Source organism: Miscanthus floridulus, chromosome 10 (assembly GCF_019320115.1).
Source record: "Miscanthus floridulus cultivar M001 chromosome 10, ASM1932011v1, whole genome shotgun sequence".
In the NCBI taxonomy this organism is placed as follows: Eukaryota; Viridiplantae; Streptophyta; class Magnoliopsida; order Poales; family Poaceae; genus Miscanthus; species Miscanthus floridulus.
In genome coordinates this window covers 126,866,391-126,882,998 of record NC_089589.1, presented here as the reverse complement: position 1 = coordinate 126,882,998, position 16,608 = coordinate 126,866,391, and the positions used below count along the sequence as shown (strand labels likewise).

Genomic DNA, 16,608 nt, shown 5'->3' with positions numbered 1-16,608 from the left:
ACCACCCTCTGATCCAGATCTGTTGGAGGCTGCTCGAAAAACTCTAGGGGTTGCGGCTCTGCCCTTTGGGCTCGCCAACGTCGCCGCCACCTACCAAGATGCCCTAAGAGGCAAATTCGCCGACCAGGCTGGAGATGTCCATCCTCTCGCCGACCGTCTTTCACCGACTGTCAACATGGTACACGTCGGCCGATGCCCCGAAGCATCCCTCCAGACTATCCTAGAGGAAAATCCGGACTCCGAGTCCCAGGGCTCTACGGAGACCCTCGTCGAGACCTTCACCGAGCAACTTCCTCTCCCGCCCTTCCGTGGAGGCACAATCTTCAACGTTAGCGTCGACAGCCCCCCTTGGAATGGGGAAACCGAGGACTAACGCGCCGCTCGCGAGAACTAGAATGTCAACCGCGCGCAGCGCCGAGCAAATGAAGATGCCCTTGCGATGGCCGAGGCCGCTCGCAACAATCAGCTCAACTTGCAAGGGAGGCCACTCCAACGCAACCTCGACGATGAGTTCATCCGCGTCGACGACCATGACGTCTACAAGACTCTAAGCGCCAACCTGGCCGTGGCTGCCAACGAGCTCGCCCGGCTCTCACAAACACCCGAGGTCGCTAAGGTCGCCGCCATGCTTAAAGCGGCACACTACCAGGTCAACGAGATCCGCCAGGACTAGAGACCTTCGTGCTCCACGAGTACGATTCACCGATCAGCTACGCCAAGATCCAATCGCTGCCCCAGCCAAAGTCGTTCCGCCGACCAACATCGTGATGATGCACTGCCTCTCTAGGCGGAGCTAGGGGCAAACGCGCCGACCACCATCGCCAACAAGACCAGGAAGTCGACCAGGACGTCCGAGTGCACCTCAACAATCTTTAGACGCGCGACAACGTATCGACGAGCGTCATTTCGGTCGTCATGAAGAAGAAGTATGCCGCCGCCAAGAGTACGAGCAAGAGTTCGGTAATCCGGACTCAGCCCTCCAGCCACTCAACGTCAGTGACACTGCAGACCATGACAGAGATGATCCCGAGGGACCCAAAGCTTTCACAAGAGCACTCTGAACACTCCAGTGGCCCTGAGGTTTCAAAATCACCGGGGTCAAGCCCTACGACGGACGGATGAACCCCACACAGTGGTTGCAGGCTTATGCCAGTGCTGTGCGCGCCGCCGGGGGAGATACCAGCGTCATGGCAAATTATCTTCCAGTCATGCTCACGCCAGCTACGATGAGCTGGCTAACGAGCCTTGCTCCGGATTCCATCGGATCCTAGGAAGAGCTGAAGAAGGTCTTCACCGACAACTACATGGCTGCGTGTGTTCGGTCGGGCACCAAGCACGATCTGAACCGCATCTACCAAAAGCCGTCCGAGCTCCTCTATAGCTACATTACACGCTTTTTTGAGATGAGGAACTCTATTCCTAACATCATGGAAGTTGAGGTCATCACCACCTTCGTCCGAGGACTCCATCACCACGACCTCCGCTCCAAGTTCAACCGCAAGCCGCCAACGGGGATTGGCGAGATGATTACGACCGCCAACCAGTACACCGACGCCGAAGAAGCCGAAGTGCACTTCAACGAGGATGCGGGCACTCATCGCCCAGCTTGCCGTAGCGACGATCGCCTCGATGACCGGCGCCACAACAACCGCTGCTACGACGACCGTAGTCACCATCGAGACAGTGGCAGTGATCGGCCAGAAGGCTCCAAGTCTAGTCAATATCGCCGCCGCCGACCAGATCATATCATCGCCGCTGTTGATGAGCCTCGAGCCAAGCGCAACTACGACGAGCAGTACAAGAAGATCCTCGACGGCCCCTGCCCTCTCCATAAGAACGCCAAGCATAAGATGAAGGACTGCCTCGGCTTGGCCAAGGAATTCCAGGCTAGAAAGCCAGACGACGACAACAACGACGGCGCCGGAGGCCGCCGACCACCTAGGGGCAACAACAATGCCTTCCAGGATCATGACAAGGTGGTCGCCACCATCTTCGAGGGTCTTGCCTCCACCGAGAGCAGAAGGGAATGGAAGTTCGCCGCACACTGGGTGCTCATCGTCACTACGAAAGACAGTGGTGACAACCCCAGCTATCACCCTTGGTCCGAGGTCCCCATCACCTTCAGCAGGGCCAACCAGTGGGCGGATATCCCCTACACAGGGCATTTCCCCCTCGTCCTCGATGCAACCGTCCAGAAAGTGCTCTTCAGAAAAGTGCTCATCGACGGCAAAAGCGCTCTGAACCTGTTCTTCAGTGGAGCCCTAAAGGAGTTGGGCCTCGAGATAACAGATCTCACACCCTTAGACTCCTCCTTCTAGGGTGTGGTACCTAGAAGGGCATCCAAACCGCTTGAAGAGATCACCCTACCAGTATAGTTCGACACAACAAGCAACTACTGCATCGAGTACATCAACTTCTACGTCGCCGACTTCAACACCACATATCACGCCATACTTGGTCGGCCAGCTCTGGCCAAGTTCATGGCTGTACCATACTACGCTTATCTGGTGTTGAAGATGCCTTCGCCTATAGGAGTCCTGGCCCTGCGGGCCAACCTCTCCATCGCCTATGCCTGCGAGACAGAGAGCCTCGCCCTTGCCGAAGCCACCGACCTCTCCATCTAGATGGCTAGCGTGGTCACTAACGCTAAGACGATGCCCGCCGATGACTTGGAGATCCCATCGCTGGAGCCTCCTCGCGCCTCCGCCAAGTCCAAGGAAACCAAGGAAGTTGGCCTCGGCCTCGACGACCCCTCCAAGACCATGAAGATTAGGGCTCACCTCGACCCCAAATAGGAAAGCGCGCTCGTCTCCTTCCTACGTGCCAACACTGACGTGTTTGCTTGGAAACCTACAGACATGCTGGGGGTACCATGGGAGAAGATCGAGCACTCCTTGAATGTCTCGCCGACCGCCAAACTGATCAAGGAAAAACTCCGATGATTCGTGCCAGACAAGAAGGAGGCTATTAGGGTAGAAATAAAATGGCTTCTAGCTACCGGATTCATAAAAGAAGTGTATCATCCTGAGTGATTAGCAAACCTTTTTTCGTTCAAAAAAAGAATAAAGAATGGAGAATGTACATTGATTACACTGATCTTAACAAACACTGCCCTAAAGACCCCTTCGGTCTACCTCGAATAGATGAGGTTGTAGACACCACCGCCGGCAATGAACTGCGCTCCTTCCTCGACTGTTACTCTGGCTATCACCATATTTCCCTCAAGGAAGAAGACCAGATCAAGATGTCGTTCATCACGCCTTTTGGTGTGTACTGCTATACCACCATGTCCTTTGGACTCAAGAACGCCAGGGCGACCTACCAAAGGGCAATCTAGATGTGCCTCGATCAATAGATCGGTCGCAATGTCGAAGCCTACATCGATGATGTGGTCGTCAAGTCCAAGACCACCGATAATCTCATCGACAACCTCAAAGAAACGTTCGCCAACCTGAAAAGGTACCGATGGAAGCTGAACCATTCAAAGTGCATCTTTGGAGTTCCATCCAGCATACTCCTAGGCTACATTGTCAGTGCCCGCGGCATCGAACCCAACCCCGACAAGGTCTCCGCCATTACCAACATGAAACACCCAACATGCATCAAGGATATACAGAAGCTTATAGGTTGCATGGCTACTCTTAGCCGCTTCATATCGCGCCTCGACGAAAAAGGACTACCGTTCTTCAAACTCCTAAAGGCCTCCGAGCGCTTTTCCTGGTCGTAGGAGGCAGATTCAGCTTTTGAGCACCTCAAGTTGTTTCTAACGAAGCCTTCGATCATGATGGCGCCTCAACCAGACGAAACTCTACTGATCTACATCGCCACCACTTCTCGCGTCGTCAGCACAGCTATCGTCGTTGAACGCGAGGAGGCTGGGCACGCCTATAAGGTACAACGTCTGGTTTACTTCATCAGTGATGTCCTCAACAAGTCCAAAACTCGTTATGCTTAGGTCCAGAAGCTGCTATATGCCATTCTGGTCACATCGCGCAAGCTTCGCCACTACTTCGAGTACTACAAGATCGTCGTGGTCACCAAGTTCCCTCTGGGGGACATTCTCCGCAATAAAGAGGCCAATGGCCGCATCATCAAGTGGGCTGTTGAGCTCGGCACTTACTCCATCGAATTCAGAAGTAGGCCTACCATCAAGTCACAAGCGCTCGCTGACTTCGTTGCTGAGTGGACCAAAATTCAAGAGCCCATCCCAGCTACTAGCCCCGAGCACTGGGTGATGTACTTCGACGGCGCCCTCAACATCAACGGTGCTGGTGTCGGCATCTTATTCATCACGCCGACCAAAGATAAGCTCCGATGTGTTCTCCGAATACATTTTCCGGCCTCCAACAATGCCGCCGAATACAAAGCATGTCTCCATGGACTCCATATAGCCGCTGAGCTCAGCGTCGAACGTCTCATGGTATACGGGGACTCCACGCTGGTCATCAACCAGCTCAACAAATATTGGTCCTGCTCTAATGACAAGATGGATGCATATTGCGCTGAAATCAGGAAGCTTGAAAGGATATTCTATGGTATCGAGTACCACCACGTGGTACGAGATCAAAATCAGCTCGCCGGCCGCCTATCCAAGTTAGGCTCCTCTCGCGTTGTGATTCCGTCGGGGGTCTTCGTTCAAGATCTTTTGGCGCCATTCATTAAGTAAGAGAAGGAAGTTCAAGAGATTCCCCCCCACCGAGCAGCTGGTACTTACGGTACCTTCGCCGGCCGCCGATTGGAGGAAACAGTTCATCAGGTACCTCACTAGCACCGAATTACCCGCCGATAAGACTGAAACCGAATGCCTAATCCATCGAAGCAAGCATTACATGCTAGTGGATGGCAACTTGATGAGGAAAAGTGACAAGGAAGGGATACTGCAGAAATGCATCACCTAAGAAGAGGGAGTGAAGCTACGTTTCAAAATTCACTCTGGTTCCTGCGGCAACCAGGTGGTCTCGAGAAACCTGGTCGGCAAAGCTTTTCAAGCTGGTTTTTACTGGCCCATGGCCATCTCCGATGCAAAAGACCTCGTCCGACGTTGTGAATGATGTCAATTTTTTGCCATTCAAATACATGTGCCGGCACAAGAACTACAGACCATCCTAGCTTCCTGGCCTTTCGCATGCTGGGGACTGGACATGATCGGGCCTTTCAAGCCAGCATCAGGTGGTTTCCGGTACGTTACATCGCCATCGAGAAGTTCTCCAAGTGGATCGAGTATAAACTGCTTGTCTTGGCCACTGCAAAGAAAGCAGTCGAGCTCTTCGAAGATATCATCCATAGATTCAGTCTCCCGAAGAGCATCATCACCGACCTCGGAACCACATTCACTGGTCATCATTTTTGGGACTTCTGCGAAGACCAATGCATCTCCGTTAAATACATCTCTGTTGCCCATCCCACAACCAACACCCAGGTCGAACGGGCGAACAGCATGATCCTTGATGCCCTAAAAAAGAGGCTATATCAGAAAGAAGAAAAGCATCCGGGCAGATGGCTCAAAGAGCTACTAGCTATGGTTTGGGGACTGCACACTCAAGCTAGTCATAGCACCGATGTGTCTCCATATTTCTTGGTCTATGACTTAGAAGCCGTACTACTAGCGGATGTTGCCTTCTGAGTACCTAAGGTGGAAAATCATGATGATGAGCAAGCCGTAGTTGTTAGGACAGAGGACGTCAATAGGGCCGAGGAAGAATACCTAATCACCTACGTCTGCATAGCCAAATATCTAGAAGGCTTGCAAAGATACTACAACCGCAACATCAAAGGTCGTTCATTTGCTGTCGGCAACCTCATTCTTCGCAGAAAGCAAAAAAACCGAAGGGATGAACAAGCTCTCCTCCCCCTGGGAAGGGCCATACATCGTCAAAGAGGTTACCCGACCAAGGTCTTACTGGTTATGTGACTTGGACGGAATCGATATTCCTAATTCATGGCACATCGAGCACCTTATACGTTTCTATCCTTGAAACGCTCCAGATATGTATTCTCCACTCCATGATGAATAAAGTTTTGGTCGCCATGATTTGTCTCCATTATTTCTCCATTACGGTTTAATCTCCACTTGCGATCACCAGCTCTAAGCTACTCCTTAACGAACTCCAATATGTGATCTCCATAAACTCTCAGACCACGTTTCTCCAATTCTCCAATGTATTTCGCCGAACAGGTTTCTCCAAATCTTCGACCACGTTTCTCCAATTCTCCAACGTATTTCGCCGAACAGGTTTCTCCAAATCTTCGACCACGTTTCTCCAATTCTCCAACGTTTTTTTGCCAAACAGGTTTCTCCAAATCTCCAAACACGTTTCTCCAAATCTCCAAGATATTTTGCCAACTACCGAGCAGCACATGTCTTGTTCTGTGCTCTATGGAGAAGACCCAGTCTCCGATCTCTCCCTAGATGTGCTACGGGCTCCGCACTCTATGTTATGGGTGGTCGGCTGCGGTTCCTTGGTCACGCCTGTTCCTCCTACACGTGCACGAGCTCCACGCTCGATGTTATGGACTATGGGCTAGCCAAGGCCAAGAGCACAGTAGAGAACTAACTGCTCGGATGCCACTAATACTGCGTATATCTCCAAGTTATTTCGACAACCACCGAGCAGCACATGTTCCGCTCTGCTCTCTCTAGAGAAGACCCAGTCTCTGATCTCTCCCTACACGTGCCACGGGCTCCGCGCTCTGCGTTATGGGTGGTCGGCTGCGGTTCCTTGGTCACGCCTGTTCCTCCTACACGTGCATGGGCTTCGCACTCGACATTATGGACTATGGGCTAGCCGAAGCCATAGGGTTCAGTAGCAAACTAACTGCTCGAACGCTACTTATACTACATATAATTGCATTATGGTTAAAACTATAAAGATTTTTTCACCGAAATGCTGGCAAGTTGCATAAACATGCACTTTATAACATTTATACACATACATAAATGTTTTCTGCTCTCTCGCGCATTCTAACTACCCTCTCTAGATGTTATAGATAATATTCTCCGAGCAGATCATCGGCCTTCGCCATCGCTGTCCATCTCGATGAACAGGTCGATGTCGCCAGCCAGCTTTTTCGCCGTGTCGTCCACCTCATCCTCCAGCTGCTGATGCTCCATTTTGCCCGTCTCTTTAGCGAATTCGGTCCCTATCGCTTGAAGGTCTATGGTAGGGTAATGGGACCAGACTACTGCTAGGGCGTGCGTAATGGCGGAGACGATGGCGTCACGGTTGAAGCTCTTGAAGTTCTTCCACGCCACCTTGCACCTCTTGATGATGGTGTCCGAACGCGGTGGCATGCCATTGGGCTGAGGAGCCACCTTCGGGTCGATGCAGTCGAGCACCAGTTTTATTCTGACAACTATGACGTCGAACTTGTTCCTCTGGGTCCTAGCCTCCTGCACCAGCACATTGAACTACGCCTTGACCCTCCAACGGTACTCTATAGGGATTACAAGGATCCATCAAGCCAAGAAATTACTCTAGCAATAACTCCGAACGCAAAGTACTTCACCTTTTAGCTCCTCGGTCAGCTTCTCCGCGCGCTCTGACTCCTTCGTCTTCTCCTCTCAGAGTTGCTCGACAGTCTGGCGTAGCTAGCCGAGCTCCGAATCTTGCTCTACAAGCACAATAGTCGTCAGCAACAATATGATTATTCAGCAATGCAAAAGAAAATCCCTGATATGCCATACCTTTTCTCTACTCGAAGACACTTCTGAGCTGCTTGAACTTGCTTTCTAGCTACTTGAAAAGGCTCCTCACCTGCTCAGAGCTCTGTTCCAGCTGCTCGAACCTACCCCGCAGCTGCTCGGACATGGTCGCCATCTACTCGGATAGGACGCCCTTTTGGTACTCCAGGTCCCACGAGTTGGATTCAGCAAGATCACGCTCACGCTGGGCCCTCTGGACGTTCTTCTCCATTGCCTTCACCGCATCCTCAAGTTTTTCATTCTCCTCGGTGAGGGGCTCCATCCTCTTTATCAGCTTGCACCGCTGCTCGGCAGTCTGAGTTATCCTTTGCAGAAAACAGCAAGATTATGACAAACTCTGATATCCGATGTCAAAGATGAGCACTCTAGGTGCAGTACTAACCTTGATTTGTTTCACTACTCCGGCAAGGGTGGACTCCAGTCTCCTCAGCTCCCTAGTGGTGTCCTCCTCCTCAACAACCACCACCTCTTTGCCACGCTTACGGAGGATTCAGACAGCTTGGGGTCGAGGTTCCTCACGCTTGATCTCCTCCACCTCTTACCCCTCTGCCGTAGTTGGAGGCACCACCAGGGGGCTCGATGGCTGGATAGTGTGTCCGACCATGCCCTCTAACGCCTCAGGGAGTGTCGTCTGCTACTTTGACATCGCCGGCTTCTCCACTTTGGATCCCGGCGCGGTGTCGGCAACTCTAGCCTTGGCTCCCGAGGACCCGGTGGCTTCCATCATTGCCCCGGGCACCGTCGCTGACCCGTCCGACGTCGACGCCAATCTCTCACCACCCCAAGTCCACCAATAGCGGTGGTTGACTCCTCCGTCGGCTGCCGAGCACCCGGGGACTCTGGGACGGGAGCCGCCGACATCGCCTCCACCCCGGGATCAGCCCCTGGCTGCTCGCTAGTCTGGATGGGTGGGGTCAGATCCTCCGCACGCCACGCACTACATCAGATCAGCTCGTTAGTCACCAAACAAGATAAGGATACAACAACAAAATAACTCCAAGGCAAAGATACTTACGTTTTGGCCTGCCGGTATAATTTCTTGAACCGGCGCTGCCTACCCGAGCCCCCAGGAGTGGCCATGGGGTCGACTCCTGTGCTCTGGGGTGGAGTTCTTACAGTCTCCACCATTGGCTTCTCCCTCGCCTGCTGCTCGGGGACACCCCTCGCCTGTTGTTTGGGGACTCTCTTCACTGCCTACTCGAGGACTCCTTTCGCCGCCTGTTCAGGGACTTCCTCCCCTCCTTTCAATTGCTCCTCCGCGTGCATGCTGCAAGGAGGCGCTTCAGTGCTCGGCGGAGGAGCCACTAGAACCTCGTCGTCATACGACCACTCGGACATCATGGCACTTCGTGTCTAAGTGGTTCGGTCGCCGCCAAGCGAGATGCCGCCTAGCTTGAGGGGAGCAACACCCACCGTCTTTCTCTTCTTCTGGGCCGGCTCGTCTGCCGCTGCCCTCTTCCCCTAAATTTCTCCGAGACTGGGGGAGAGCTCGCCGCCCGACCAGCATCCGTGCCTCTGGACTCCAATGAGACGTTGACGGCACCTTCCTTAGGCTGAGTCGGTGGCCAGGCGTCTACTGCCTACGACCAATCGCCCCTCGGCACGCCTGAGAAGTACACCGCTCTTTCCTGCGAATGGATCTTTGCATAAGTGACTCAGTCCACTGCTCGGCAGCGACAAAGGATAAAAAGCATCAGGGATAAACGATTTACCTTAGGAGGCAGATTCTTGCAATGAAAGGGCCTCGTCTGCCCTGACAAGTTGAACGAGGCAAGTGGAGCGAATAGCTATGCGGCCCGCTCTTGCACATCGTCCTTCGACAGCATCTCCATCCTCTCCCGGGTGCCGTCGGTCTCTCCTTTGAATTCAAAGGCTGCATGGGCCCTCTCCTTGCAGGGCTGGATGTGGCGCACTATGAAGCTCACCTCTACCAGTCCACCGTTGGTCTTCACTCCCTTTATAAGGTTGAGAAGCCCCCTCACTTGCTCCATATCAGCACTGTTTGGCTCTCCGACCAGCTTTTCTGGCTCATTGGGATGTGGCCAGTGTCACAGCAGATGGCAGGGTGGCTCTACTTCATGTATAACCACCTGGCATTCCACCCCTTCAGCGACGTGTTCAGCGGCATAATAAGGTACTCGTCCGCCATGCCATCACGCAGCTGAAGACATACGCCGCTGACCACCTTAGAACTAGCACCGCCCTTCTTCTTCAGCCAGAATAGGTGACGAAGAGGTTGAAGTGGGGAAGGATTTCGAGATATGCCTCACAAAAATGGATAAAGATAGAGATGTGCAATATGGTGTTTGGGTGGAGGTTGCACAGACTGACTCTCCAAAACTCCAACAAATCCCTCAAAAACGGATGAATAGGGAAACCTAATCCGCACCAAAAGTAGTCCTCAAACACTATAGTTTTGTCAGTATGAGGCATTAGAAAGGGCTCACCGAGGGCTGGCCGCCATCCAGCGGTGGTGTGGTTAGGAAGAACGCCCGCCTCCACCAATCTGTTGAGCTCCGCCTCCCCCGTGCGTGATAGCACCCACTCTTCGTCACGCCTGGCTTTGGCACTAGTCTTCTTTGGGCTCACCTTCTTTGGATTCACAACTCCCCTCTTCGGTGCCATCTCTCAGATCCAGATTGGGGCTAGCGGCGAAAGCGTGTGCAGCTATGAAACTAGAAGCGCGAGGGTTGAGGAGGAAGATGGCAAAGTGGCAAAGGTGGGGAGCGCGGGGTGCGGCGGCGCAGTTATAAAGCACTCCCCCACCCTTTCGTATTCGAGGGTTTTTGGGAAACTGTTCCCACGATTGGCGCCTCTCCGAATTCTCTACAACAGCAAGGTGGGCCATTACCTGGCTTTTGCGCAACCGCGACCCGTATCGCCGATTTATCTCCGTAATTCGTTACGGCTCACCGAATATTCGCTGACTTCTCCACCATTTATTGAGGCTCAGTAACCGTTACTGTACAACCATTACTTTAGTTTTTTCTCCATGATTTGTTTTCTCCAAGGTTTCCACGTGTGCCTCGGGGACTTTGCCTCTACTATGACTTGGTTCTTCACCACGTTGGGGACTTTCTTCGGTTTACTGTTGTTTCTGACCCTGGCACCACGTGACTACGTCACCTACTGTTAGTCTCAGGGACTAAGTGGACACACTTCACCTTGCGGTGAATGTGCATTTTAATTTCAAGGCTCTGCCTCGGGGACTGGCTGCCTGCTCGGCCAGTCTTTTGCTTTTCTTCTACTTTGGACCCTGGCACCACGTGACTACGTCACCTACTGTTAGGCTCGAGGACTAAGTGGGCACACTTCACCTTACGATGAATGTGCGTTTTAATTTCAAGGCTTCGCCTAGGGGACTGGCTACTTGCTCGACTGGTCTTTTACTTTTCTTCTACTTTAGACCCTGGCACCACGTGACTATGTCACCTACTGTCAGGATCAGGGATTAAGTGGGCACACTTCACCTCGCGGTGAATGTGTTTGCTTTATTCAGGAAGACTCCGCGCCTCTTGAAGCTGAAGAAGACTATCTCCTTTTCTCGTGGTCAGACTCTAAGTGGGCACACTTGGTCCACTACGAAGAAATTTTCGATTCTGAACTTAAGGTCCTTACACCCTTATGGCAAGCCATACTTGGGTTACACTGCTCGACGATGGTTCACACTGCTCAGCGACGGCTCATGCTGCTCGGCGACGGTTCACACTACTCAACGACAGTTTACGCTGCTCGGCAACTGCTCACAACTACTCACAACTGCTCGGCAACTCATCATGGTGGTCGGACCATGAGTTTGACTGCTCGACTTTGTTCATACCTGCTCAGACAAGCTCAAGACAGCGTTGCACAACGGGTACAAGGCGCTCGGGGACTAGCTGTGGGGGGTACGACCCCGGATACCCACGACAGACTACATGGGCTGTGCCCCTAGGGGTGGGCCAGCCCACAAGACGAAGCCTTGTGGGGCACGTCGCTGCTCGGCATCTTCCGCAAGACACCAGGAAGATATCTAGAAGATACTACGAGATCTGTTAGGATACATATGATCCCATAATTCCTGTAATCTGTTATTGCTTTCCGGTTATCTCTCAGATCTAGCCGACTTATAACCCTGCCCCCGGACTATATAAGGCGGGCAGGGACCCCCTCCAAACTCACGCAATATCATACGATAGCCAATACAATCCAACAGACCATAGGAGTAGGGTATTACGTCATACTGACGGCCTGAACCTATCTAACTCATGTGTCTCTGTTGCCTTCTTGTTCTTGATTCACGCCTCTCAACCGATCAATCTACCTTTGTGGTATACCCCTCGAAGGACTGCCGATGATATTCTGTCGACACTAAGAGTTTGGTAAGAGCCCACATATGAACAAACTAGAATTAGGATTCCTCCTTTCCTTCTAGGATAGAATCCGTATGTTTTACAACACTCCCCTTGGGCGATTACCATGATATGCGCATGCCTCATTAAAAACTATATCCAAAAAACCAATGAAAAAAACGGTTCTTCGAGAAAAGAGTACATAGCATTCGTTAATTGCATTGTACATGTTATCTCTTTAAAAACCTTGTGTGAAAAAACTTCAAGTAAAAACTCACATAAGGAAAAAGAGTACAACATTTAACCTTCTTGGTCATATATTCTTCTGGATATTCTACTCTTCATGAATAGATATTGATCTTCGTGATTATGCATGAACTTCAGTGTCTTAGCAAATACATTCTCCTTGATATTTGTAATTTTAGTGGTTTACCTTCAAGGTAGATTAAATCAAATATGCTCTCCCTCATAAAGCCATACTTTTAAATTCATTGTTCAAATCGCACTTTCATAATTATGTGCTTAATTAATGGTATGCAGTACCACAATATTATATCTTTTCAAATGTTGGCTCATAATTCTTCTATGAATTATAATATGGGTATAAACAAGAGCAATATGCTTCGTGGACCACTTATTAGCTGTGCAAAATAAACAAATTTTATCCTTTAGGGTAATAAATTCTTTCACATGATTATTGGGGTAAATAAGTTAAATATTCAATATCTTTTAGATAGTATATCAAAGTTGTACTAGAGTTTGAATACTTATTATTCTTCCTTAGTGGATTTTTAAATGATATCTTCTACAAATGTTCAGGATTTTAAATGTACCACTAAATAATAATCCAGTCTTACATTTAACATTTATGGGATAATTCAATTGCCAACGTCATCATTATTCTTATACCTTCTATAGTATTAAGAGGATATCAATACTTCATTGCCAGCTTTACATTTGAGCACATTTCTGATGAGGCTACATGCATATATGTACTTTCACATGCATACCGGTGGGATTATATATATATATATGTACTTTCACATGCATATATATATATATGCACTTTCACATGCATATATATATATATATATATATATATATATATATATATATATATATATATATATATATATATATATATATATATATATATATATATATATATATATATAATCCCACCGGTATGCATGTGAAAGTATATATATGTAAATAGAGGTGGCTACAGAATAACTTATTTTGTAGCTGGCTACTGACTATACTATATATATATATATATATAGTATAGTCAGTAGCCAGCTACAAAATAAGTTTTTCTGTAGCCACCTCTATTTACGATAATTTTATATACTAATTTACGATAATGTCAATACATATTTACGATAGTTGGGTTACTATAACACATGGGGATATTTACCATAACGTTATAGTAAACCACTTAGAAAGGCGTTACTGTAATCTCGTAATTAACATAGTAATTATCGTAACTTAAAGTGGCTACAGAATAAGTTATTTTGTAGCCAGCTACAGGGTTATATATATATATATATATATATATATATATATATATATATATATATATATATATATATATATATATATATATATAGAACTACTATTCTGTAGTTGGCCATAGAATAACTTATTCTGTAGCCACTTTGAGTTACGATAATTACTATGTTAATTTACAGTAACTCCTTACTAAGTGGTTTACTATAACATTATGGTAAATATTCTCATGTGTTATAGTAACCCAACTATTGTAAATATGTATTGACATTATGGTAAATTAGTATATAAAATTATGGTAAATAGAGGTGGCCACAGAATAACTTATTTTGTAGCCAGCTGCTGAATAGCCTCTCCCTATATATATATATATATATATATATGAGAGAGAGAGAGAGAGAGAGACATATATATTGTGGTATAGAGCCATTATTACTAGTCTAGTCACCTTCATCACATTGAGAGCATAATAATTAGCATGACAGCCATGTTGCATGTTCAGATCAAGTCCTCTCTCTGGCCTTAAGGCCACGGTCTTATATTTAGTACATTTCTCCTTGTATCTTAATTGAAATGCAGAACTCATGCCATTTATGTTTAAAAAATGTTCGGATCAAGTCCCGTCCAAAATTAGAAAGACAGGGATAAGGATTTACACGACTGTCCATACATTTACGGATTTTCTATATTTTATTTAAGATTGTAAGCCCGTGCTGATGAGCTAGTTGGCTATAAATTCAAATCTCGTATGCAGCATACCAGCTAGTTTGCAGATTCCATGGCCAACAGACGAATATATAGTACTGTCACAATCAACACATGGGCTCGATCCAGAATCAGAAGATTAAGATGGACCCATCATTTTACTGCAGCAACACAGCATCTTTCAGACACATATGCACCGGCATGGCCAGGAGCTAGCAGGAGATTACAGGCGGTCTTGATCAGAAGAAGGCGTCAACGGATAAAATAAAATAAAATATGAGGTCATCAAGAGCTAATAACTGGCTTGCACTGTAGGATAAGGCACAAGCAAATTAAAAACCGCAGACATGCATAAACAACCACACGCGACAACACATAATTAAATAAGAGTTTCTGATCCCTCTTTTTTTTTTCTTTCTTTCGATTCAGCACTGGCCGTCACTGTCCATGGCCCATGGCCATCACCGTCGGGGGTCCTCCTCGCAGCACCGCTGCTGGTGGTGGTAGTGCGGCAGCCGCTCGTCGCCGCCTCATTAATACCACCCCTCGATGCTGTACACCGGCACGCCGTAGTAGGACGACGGCGCCTCGTAGCCTTGGCCGGAGACGGAGCTGGCCGGCACGGGCCAGACGGACGGCGCGGCCACGACGACCTGAGCTGCTGGCGGCTGCGTGGTCTGCTGGCCGCAGCTGCAGCCGCAGCAGCAGGTGCAGGCGGGCGGCTGGGTCCTGGCCTTGGGGCGCTCCAACATCTTCTCCAGCAGCGGGCGTAGGTTGACCGCGGGCGCCGCAGCAGTCTTTCTTCCGTCCTCCTCCTTTTCCGTGCGTCCGTCCTTCTTCTCCTCGGTCTTCTTCTCCTCGGGCGCTTTGACGTCCATGCCCTTGATAATCCGGCCAGCCTCGCAGCAGAGCTTCCGACGGACCTTCTCGGCGTCGAACGGACCAGAGATGGTCACGAGATTCCTCTTTTCATCAAACGAGATAGTATTGATGTTCATCTTGTCTGCGCAACCCAGTCAATCACAATCAACAGTGATCATGCAGCCAAGTGATGGCAGATTGGCATTATCTGACTGCAGATAGAGGCGTTTGCATTGGTGAATGACTGAGTATATGGTGACGTGGGTTATACCTTTGATCTTGTGGAGGACCCTTTTGATCTTCTTGTTGCATCTCTCGCATTCAAGGTCAACCTTGACGACCATGGTGATCTGCGATGCGATACAAGGATTAAATAGATGGTTGTAAACGCAGTGCTATTGGAAGTAAGCTAGGCCATGGGGGAAGTGATGTTTTACGATAGTTCTTGTTAAGGTCGATACAACACATAGACCTTAAATCTAGCAGTTAGTTCCAACCATTGGAGACGGACGGTCTAATACATGTTCTAAAGGGGCATGTATTCTCAAATCAGGAGACGAAGACCAGTTTTGTTGGCCTCTCAACTCTGTTTCGAACTATTGGCCGTGGTAAAAGCCGACTCTGCTGCTCCCATCAAGAGAAAGGAAGTGATAACAAAAGAAGAAGAAGAAGAAAAAATCCCTACGGCAGCAGGTGTTCCTTATCTTACGGCGGTGGTAGTAACAAGACCGAACATTTCTTTTCTTCCGAGCAGAGAGAAATCAACAAGACCCATCACGCAAGCAAATTAAAACTGCAAGATTAACAGCAAGGACAGGACACAAAACGAGCAAGCGTCAGGATTCGTATCATTGGGTGGTGGGTGCTCTCCTCTTGCCTTCTTGTCCGCCATGCGGATCGGATACGCCCGAAGCTCCGTCACCTCGCCTGTGGTGGCTGCCGAGAGAGAGGAGAATTACTGTGACGGAGGAGGAGGAGGAGAAGAAGGAGGAGGAGGAGGAGGAGGAGGTGCGGCGGCGTCTTCAAACCAAGCCGAGGTCGCGCACGCAGAGGCGATTCGTCTTGGGGCACCACCAATCGACGACGCGTGGGCCACTCCAGGCCTTGTCGGCCCCTTTGTCCTTACTTTGGGCCTGCACAGCACATTTCAGATTTCTCCGATCCCGACAAAATGCTGAAGAGAAATGATATGCATAGAACTGATAGGGTAGACAAGGAAAGCAGACAAAGTCTCGAGCGCAAGTATGCTTCGTTGGCTTCTCGATCGAGCTTTGTGCGTGACAGCTTGCTTGATTGATTGTCACCAGCAAACAACAAGCAGAACCAGTAGTGCTCTTTGTCTTCTGTGGCATTGAGAATGATAGGCCTGACACCACGGATTAGGCCAACAACCAGCGAGTAAATAGATAAACAATCCTGTAGCCTTTTGCCATTTGCCAATGCGGTACCGCCTTTTGTTTTCAATCATTGGCCTAGCAATCTCGAACGACGCAGGGACAA

The 16,608-nt window shown here is 49.3% G+C and overlaps 1 protein-coding gene across 3 annotated transcripts; it reads right to left on the bottom strand.

Moving 5' to 3' along the window:
* Nucleotides 1-14,375: 14,375 nt before the first annotated feature.
* On the bottom strand, nucleotides 14,376-16,304 carry LOC136485644 (heavy metal-associated isoprenylated plant protein 6-like). 3 transcript variants are annotated; one of them, XM_066482491.1, is made up of 4 exons: nucleotides 16,137-16,304; nucleotides 15,986-16,044; nucleotides 15,380-15,458; nucleotides 14,376-15,250 (listed from the first exon to the last, which is right to left on the bottom strand). In XM_066482491.1, exons 2-4 carry the CDS (start codon nucleotides 15,998-16,000, stop codon nucleotides 14,781-14,783), a joined length of 564 nt encoding a protein of 187 aa, XP_066338588.1. In that variant the 5' UTR covers nucleotides 16,001-16,044; nucleotides 16,137-16,304; the 3' UTR covers nucleotides 14,376-14,780. The 3 variants fall into 3 exon arrangements, with proteins under 3 accessions (XP_066338588.1, XP_066338589.1, XP_066338587.1); XM_066482492.1 differs by lacking the exon at nucleotides 16,137-16,304 and having other exon boundaries at nucleotides 15,546-16,124; XM_066482490.1 differs by lacking the exon at nucleotides 16,137-16,304 and having other exon boundaries at nucleotides 14,377-15,250; nucleotides 15,986-16,130.
* Nucleotides 16,305-16,608: the final 304 nt, after the last annotated feature.

What these genes read in the sequence shown, in the direction of transcription:
- LOC136485644 (XM_066482491.1), bottom strand. An exon ending in GGTCCTCCACAAGATCAAAG is followed by an intron (nt 15,251 to 15,379) that starts GTATAACCCACG and finishes TGGGTTGCGCAG; the next exon opens with ACAAGATGAACATCAATACT.